The 7,969-nt window shown below is 40.1% G+C and overlaps 1 protein-coding gene across 1 annotated transcript; it reads right to left on the reverse strand.

Moving 5' to 3' along the window:
• Nucleotides 1-1,746: 1,746 nt before the first annotated feature.
• On the reverse strand, nucleotides 1,747-2,841 carry LOC109519248 (trace amine-associated receptor 13c-like). The gene is made up of 2 exons (XM_019875656.1): nucleotides 2,640-2,841; nucleotides 1,747-2,554 (listed from the first exon to the last, which is right to left on the reverse strand). The coding sequence occupies exons 1-2, from the start codon at nucleotides 2,804-2,806 to the stop codon at nucleotides 1,747-1,749; spliced, it is 975 nt and encodes a 324-aa protein (XP_019731215.1). The 5' UTR covers nucleotides 2,807-2,841.
• Between the last annotated feature and the right edge of the window lie 5,128 nt (nucleotides 2,842-7,969).

A 7,969-nucleotide genomic window follows, 5' to 3' on the forward strand; every position in this document is an offset into this window, starting at 1 on the left:
AATAACAAATAATACAGCTGAACATATATGCCATTTGTCAGTTTCAAAATGAGGAAAAGGCATTTGCTTTGACCACAAATGTTCTTACTATGGGTTTCAAATGATTTGAATGCAATTAGAATTAAGGAGGATTTGTTCATTGGCATTGCATCAGACATGATTCAGACCTTAAGTCTAATGGCACTTATAGGTAGCCATTAACACTCATAATTCACACCTATTAAGAAAATGTGAGCCTTTGATGAACTCAACATGCATGTTTTTGCAACACTGGATGGAGGCCAGCGTACTCAGAGAAAACCCACATAAACTTGGGGAGAAACTTTACACTTGAGGGCTTAAGATTGGAACCCAGAACCTCTTGACTGTGATTCAGACATTTTAACCCTGACACACACTTATGGTCCAATGTATTTAAGTTAAATGTCAGACTTTACAATTCCAATGCTGTTTTGGTGAAAATTATTCCAATCATTAACATTGTAACATCACTGATCACTTTCAGATTGAAGTAACGAGTGCAGTCTTACCTTTTGTATGATAAACACGCCTTAATGGGGTTATGTGTTGAATGTGTTGTTTTGATCACCTCTAATTGGCACATCGCTCCTGAGGTGTCATGTGACCTTTTGTCAGAGGAGGTCTCATTAGCTTAGAAAGGTGCTAGCGTCTAATGGGTCGACTAGTATGGTCTCTAAGGACCAAATTTGGTTTACAGAAAATCGGTGTGAGTTTATGAACGGGTGTGGCTGTCAGGGGGGTCTGTGCTTGGAGGCGGGGCTAAGAAATCATGTGACATACTATGATACTGGTCCTCAGTGTGTTTTAGTGTGATGTTTGACGTTTCTTTTTTTTTTTCTGCCGAGACTGAGTCAATTAGTCCAACTGTATTTCCAAATTTATTTTTTAGCATTGTGATAATATACAATACTTAAAATGTATTGATATATTTTTAACATTGATTTGACCTTTTTAAGTCCTGTTGGGATCTTTTTCAAAACAGGCCATGGACACCTGACTTTATGAGCCATTTAGTCTGACGTCACAAATGATTTGGAAACCTTTACATTGTTTTACTATAATTGTATTCGTTTTGTTTTTCTTGAATAAACCCTATTTAATAAAGTACCTATGAATGCTTGCATTTTTAGTGTATTCATTCGACTATAATTGTTGACTTGAAAATAGTTCACTGTATTTGATGACTTGTTTTCTAAATTTGCCCTGCAATGTAATAGGATAATATTGAACACATTCACATGAAATGCAACAATATACTTTTATTGCAATAAGCAATGATGAGTAAAATCTACACACATTTTACCTGTGAAAGTACTATACATTGGTTAAAAATCTCACACAGTATGCAGAACACTTTATTTGAATGCACAGGTAAAAATGACAGTTAATAAAAACAGTGAAGCACATTTTACATATGTAAATATTTACTCTAAGCAGATGGAGCAGTGGATAAACATTTTTGGAGACAAACTCAAGGTTGTGCAGCTAAAAGTGAAATCAGGGAGTCACAGTTGCACATGAACAGAAAGTCAGAAATGCAGTTTTGCCTGCGCTGTATGTGACGACTGGTGCGGTGCTCAAATTAAAATTGTTGGACAAAATGAAAATGTGATAAAATGAGCAATGAAGTGTAATTTTAACACTGAAACAAAACAAAAAGGTAGCACGGTGTTTTATACATATTTGTCTCACATTTTATCAGCTAAACACAAGTAACGGTTGCATCTACATTATGTTGGGCTGCTGAAAGTCAGGCTTCAGAATCTGCAGTGTCACAATGAGCTTCATGGATTTCCTGAACCAGGGATAGAAAATGGCATAGATCATTGGATTCAGACAGGAGTTTAAGTAAAACATGCTGATAATAAAGGTTGCAGATGACGCATTGAGCAGTGTGTTCTGTCCCGAGATGGCGACGCAGAAATACGGCATGATACACACAATGAACACGACCACCAACACCCCGAGGGTCCTGGCTGCTTTCAGCTCAGAACTTTTGATGGCTGGACCCTGCAACGTGACGCTCCCCACACGGGAGTGCATGGCCCGTGCATGAGACACAGCCACCATAAACACTCTCGTATACAGAATCACAATCACAGTGATCGGGCCTATGAAGGAGAGAAAGAGGTCTGTCATTCCTGCGACGTACGACACTACATTCACGCACTCTCCGACACAGGTGTTGAACCTGCCCGGTTGCTTCAGATTGTCCATGGAACATAAACAGTTGAAGAGAAATGACGCCGACCAACATAAGAGAACAGAGATATCCACCCTGGTTTTTGTAACCTTGATGGTGTAACACAGAGGGTCACAGATAGCCAGGTAGCGGTCGACTGATATGAACACCATGCTTCCTATTGAGGCGGATGTGACAGAGTGATCCACAACAAAATACAAAACACACACCAAGTCACCGAAGAGCCAACAACCTCCAAGGAGGGAAATCGGAAACAACATGAGGAAACCCACCAGCAAGTCGGCGGCGGCAAGAGAAAGCAGCAGGAGGTTAGTGGGGGTGTGCAGCTGCCTAAAACATACAAAAACTCATTATTATTATTATTATTATTATCAGTCATCAATTGTGAATGTACAAGTAGCAGTTCAAGCATTACTTAAAGTGGGAGATGGAGATGATGACCAGCAGGTTCAGAGTGACGGTGATCAGAGACATAGCCGATAGGAGGATGTAGGTGGCGATCGGGTGAGGACGCTGTGTCTTGCTGCAGGAAGCGTTGACGACCAGTGGGAAGCACAACTCAGCTTCCACTGAGGTCTCCATTATCAGGGTGTAACGAAATGATCCGGATAGGTGTGGATCCCACGTAGGGAAGGATAAGTTTATGGTACCAAAAAAAAAAAAAATACAAATGGAAATTGCTTGTCTCAAAAGGACAAGAGAATCAAATCAGGACAAATACCAGCCAAGAACAACTTTCGAAACAAAATGACTACATACAAGAAAACAGAGAGCAATAAACAAGGAAGAAGAGCAACAGAGCAAAATCTGTAACATGTAGAAAATTGCACATGAACAATGACTTGACCAAGGCGAATTATCCAACAGTCAGTGCTTGGCAGGAGAGTCCTTAAATAGTGGTTTGATTGATCATGCCGGGAAATAGGTGTGTAGCTGGAAAGATCGGAACACCTCTGTCACCTGCTGGAAACTAACAGAAACTGAATCATGACACAGGGAAGCAGTGGACGAGCCGCCCCCCTTTGACTGGACTTGGCTTTTTATTTCATCCCATCTAACAAACACCACGTCATACCCTGCATCACTTTTTCCACCTCCTTCATCATCTTCCTCTCCTTTCACTATTCTCCCATACTTTGCCGTCAGTGTTATTTTGGGATTAATAACTACTGGTAATCATTAAGCCTTTATTATCTCTATGGCCGATGAGTTGGGCAAGAAGTAGACGTGACATCTTAAGGGAATTAGAATTCAACATGGTTTGCATACTCTCAAGCGGCTACCCACTCACTTTAAACTACCAACAATTTTTTATTCATTCATTCATTTATAGCTTTCAAATTTCACAAAAATATGTTTAATCGTGAAACAATCTGAATTTTGCAGCACTTAGTTAGTTAATTATCATTGTGCAACTGAGAAGTTATTGTTTGTTCATACTATCCACAGTCACAAGGTTTCATGAACTCAAACGCATACATATCGGAACCTCAACACACTCATCCAACCAAGATCAAGTCTAAATAAATTGTATATTAATAATATGAAGTCCAAGATGGCGCCCGAGTAGGCAGCCATCTGCAAGTGCTCTCATGAGCCTTGCTTTTTTTGTTGTTTTTCTGTTTGTTTTGTCACTTTGTGTTTGTTGTTACGTCGTGTGGACCTGATGTGGACTGTTTCAGCATTTTTTGGCCACGACATTCATCAAGGAGGAGACTCGGTGCTTGGTGGTTTTGCCTTCTCGGCAGCATGGGTATGCCAGCACTGTTTTTGATTGGGAGGAATGTCGGCGCCATTTGACTGTCGTTGCTGGACAGCTCCGGGGGCGCTTGTGTCTTGCGCCTGTAATGGGCAGCATTTTCACAGCCCCGCTTTGTTCAGCGGAGAGATCGGTGCTGTTGAACGGTCTGCGGCTGGATGGATGCAAGGCTTGAGGAGCCGACGATGAGAAGAAAGGAGCGTTAGCGCAGAGCGCCAATGCGGATGTGGAACCGGGAGTCGCGGCTTGGAGTTGAAGCGGATTACGTGGGACAGGAGTAGTGAACTAATCTCTTTTTGTCAATGGACGCTACAGCTTCGTGTTTGCTTTCAAAACTTAGCTTGTAGCAGACGTGCACATTTTCAGCATGACGTCTCTGATCCACTGGTAAAAGGACACTTTGATCCTCTCCTCTTTCATCTATAACTGCTTCAGACAACAAAGTGTATGCAGGAAAGTGGTGACGATTGCACGACTATCTGTGTCCTATGTGTTGTGTTGTGTTATTTTTGTTATTTTGACTTCAAAATGGCGCCGCGAGAGTGGCTGTCCTTTCCAGCAGCTCCTATATTTTGTTGTTCTACTTCTTCCTTTCATAACTTTGCTGCTGTGAATTGGGAATTTCTCCATTGCGAGACTAATAAAGGTTTTCTTATCTTATCTTATCTTATCTTATCTTATATATATAATAAATGTATATTTTTATATAGTAACTAAAGCTGAGCTTTAGTTACTATATATACCACTGTATTTGCTGTTACATTGTTTAAAGTATACTTATTTTTCATGCATTTAGTTGCTAATAGCCAATCACAGCCGAAATCATTTTTCATACTGCAATTAATGGCCTGTACGTTCAAATAATAAAATCACAAAGGCACAATGACACAAAAATTTACGAATTCTTCACAATTCTAAATGCTGCTTTTTACTATGTTGAACGTGTTGAACAAGGTTCTGGATATGTGTGCATTTTAATTCATGAAACCATGACTGTGGATGATATGATAAACAATGACTTCTTAGCAGTGGTGGTCCAAGGCAATTTTTTATTCTGAGGTAGCAGGGGCTTGGCAGGAAGTTCCTTTGGGAGGGTGGAGGTTAGTACTGCACATACAAACAGGCATGGTATGCACTCATATCTAAATCAGGTTTCATGTCACGTGAGTAAGATATCAATGTTAAGCACGAACCCAGTCTGAGTGGGCTATGCAATAACAATTCTCAACTAGGATTATTTTATAATAGGATTATTTTGGGAATTCATGAGTCATCGATAGGAGTTGCACTTAGTCGACTAATCGGATCATGTAAGTCGTAGCAAATTGCTCCATCATGCAGCTACTCTTATATTACGTCATTATCGAACACCCCGAATTCTTGAACGCGTGTACAAATACCGTATTTTCCGCACTAAAAGGCGCACCTAAAAGCATTCCATTTTCTTAAAAGCTCACAGCGCGCCTTAAAATCTGATGCGCCTTGTGTATGGTTATTACGGTAATATGTCGACCCCCAAAATGGCTCCTTGCTAGAGACATGCTGACAACGCAGTGTTCAAACTTAAGGTGATCGGGTTACACAGTTGAACACGGAAATGGAGCGCGGCAAGAGAGTTCAACGTTAACGAGTCAATGTTATAACTTGCTGTTGGTTAAGTGAACTGTGTCGCTGCTTTAATAAATAAGTTTTACTGACATCTGATTGTTCTGTTTGCATTTCCTTGAGCGTAGCTCCATCTAGTGGATGCATTGTAGATTGTGTCTTATAATGCGGTGCGTCCAATATGTGAAAAAAATTACAAAATAGGCCATTCATTGAAGGTGTGCCTCATAATCCAGTGCGCCTTTTAGTGTGGAAAATACGGTAAGTTAAAAAAGTCAATTCTATTAAACCTTGCAGTTTGTACCAACATTCCTGACATGTTTATACATGATGCTGGAACGTTTTAGCGATATCTGCATTTTAACATGGAACCAACAACTATTGTGTGTATACACGATGCACACTTGCACTGTGAACACTATGAAAGTATCTATAAATACAAAAATAAGTATTGGTAAACATATTTCATGCTTGTCAGGTATTGAGCGTTTTTTAATGCAGGATACAGTTCAATCGGATGAGTAGAATTAGGAAAAGGAACTGTGCTAAAGAAAACTAAAATAAACACTTTATTTTATTGGATATTATTTTTTACATAGCCTTTATGTTTCCAAAACGAGTTACTTTGCTTCACTAGTTTGTATAATTTAAAGACAATTAATCAACAAAATCAAAATGTGGTATGCACCCTGAAACTGAAAAAGAAAACTTAAGATTAGAAGTAACTTTTTCTAAGCGCTGTAAAAATACTGTATGTTGCAATGAGCAGCGTTTTAGATGTGTGGTTCTTTTCCTTTAAGTTCTTGAATTTACGAATTTGTCAATGCATCACTGAACCACATGTGGAAATGAGCAGCAGAGAAAGAGAGTGGTGTGTGTTTATGTGAGAGGGAGAGAGAGAGAGAGAGAGAGAGAGAGAGAGAGAGAGAGAGAGAGAGAGAGAGAGAGAGAGAGAGAGAGAGAGAGAGAAATGAAATGGATGAATGCAAGTCACTGTAGTTATTTAACTAAGTGATCAACAGTCCCCTTCGAAAGTATTGGAACGGCAAGGTCAATTGCATCACTTTTGTTGTATATACTGAAAATTATTTTGAGTTTTAGACCAAAAGACGAATATGAGACAAATGTTCGGATTCAGAATTCCAGCTTTTATTTCATGGAATTTACATCTAAATGTGTTAAACAACACAAGAGAGAGAGCCCCGGAGGTCGACTGCGGTTCGTGTGTCGGCCTCACAGTGCAGAGGTGCAAGGCTCCAGCCTTTCTGTGTGGAGTTTTTTTTTTTTTCTGCTCAATAATCACATAAATCGGTGAGACAATGTCTTTCATATTGGGGAAGAGTGTGACAATTACATGGACATAAATAATGCAAGGGCGGCCCAGTGGGCAAGTGGTTCGCCCGTCGACCTCACAGTGCGGAGGTCGTGGGCTCGATCCCGGCTCCGGCCTTCCTGTGTGGAGTTTGCATGTTCTCCCCATGCCTGCATGGGTTTTCTCCGGTTCCCTCCCACATTTCAAAAGCATGCGTGGCAGGCTGATTGAACACTCAAAATTGTCCGCAGGTGTGAGTGTGAGCGCAGATGTTTATTCGTCAATGTGTGCCCTGCAATTGCCCTGCAGGGTGTACCCCGCCTACTGCCCAAAGACAGCTGGGATAGGCTCCAGCACACCCCGTGACCCTTGTGAGGAGAAGCGGATCAGAAAAGGGATGGATGGATGGATGTAATAATGCATTTATTCATATTCATGAATTATTATGAAACATCACAGGTATAAAGTATTATGCATAGTAAAATCCGCATTGCACACTAAAATTAAAAAGAAAATATCTCCAAAACCTGACATGCTTGGAAACAAAATAATTTATTAAATCTGTGTCAAAAATACATTTAGGGACACATATAGCCATCTCGGATTAAAATTTGCTGTTGACCAGTCCATCCATGCATTATCTGAACCTCCTTATCCTCACGAGGATTGCAGGTGTGCTGGAGCACATGAGCTGTAATAGTCATCTCAGCCAGAGAACATATCCCATGAGTTTTCTTTCTTTTTTTTCAGTAAAATAATAGAGGACTGACTACCAAACAGCTATACTGTATTAACCCTAAACTCTTACTGCCTTTTATTATCATACCCATCAGATCAGATGCGGCAAGTATGTCATAATGATGAAGATTGTTTCGGATTGTGTACCTTGCAAATGTGAAAAAATCCAAGGGGTGCAATGGTGAAATTGATACCAAATCTAACGAGAAGTAATTTCATAGTATCACAAAATAGAAAAACAGATTATTTGTATGTGGAATCTTCAAGCTGTTGCATTTGTTTTCCTCTGCCCACAGCAGAACTGTCGTGCAGGGTGACATAAATAAACATT

The sequence above is a fragment of the Hippocampus comes genome, unplaced genomic scaffold (assembly GCF_001891065.2).
Source record: "Hippocampus comes isolate QL1 unplaced genomic scaffold, H_comes_QL1_v1.1 scaffold234, whole genome shotgun sequence".
In the NCBI taxonomy this organism is placed as follows: domain Eukaryota; kingdom Metazoa; phylum Chordata; class Actinopteri; order Syngnathiformes; family Syngnathidae; genus Hippocampus; species Hippocampus comes.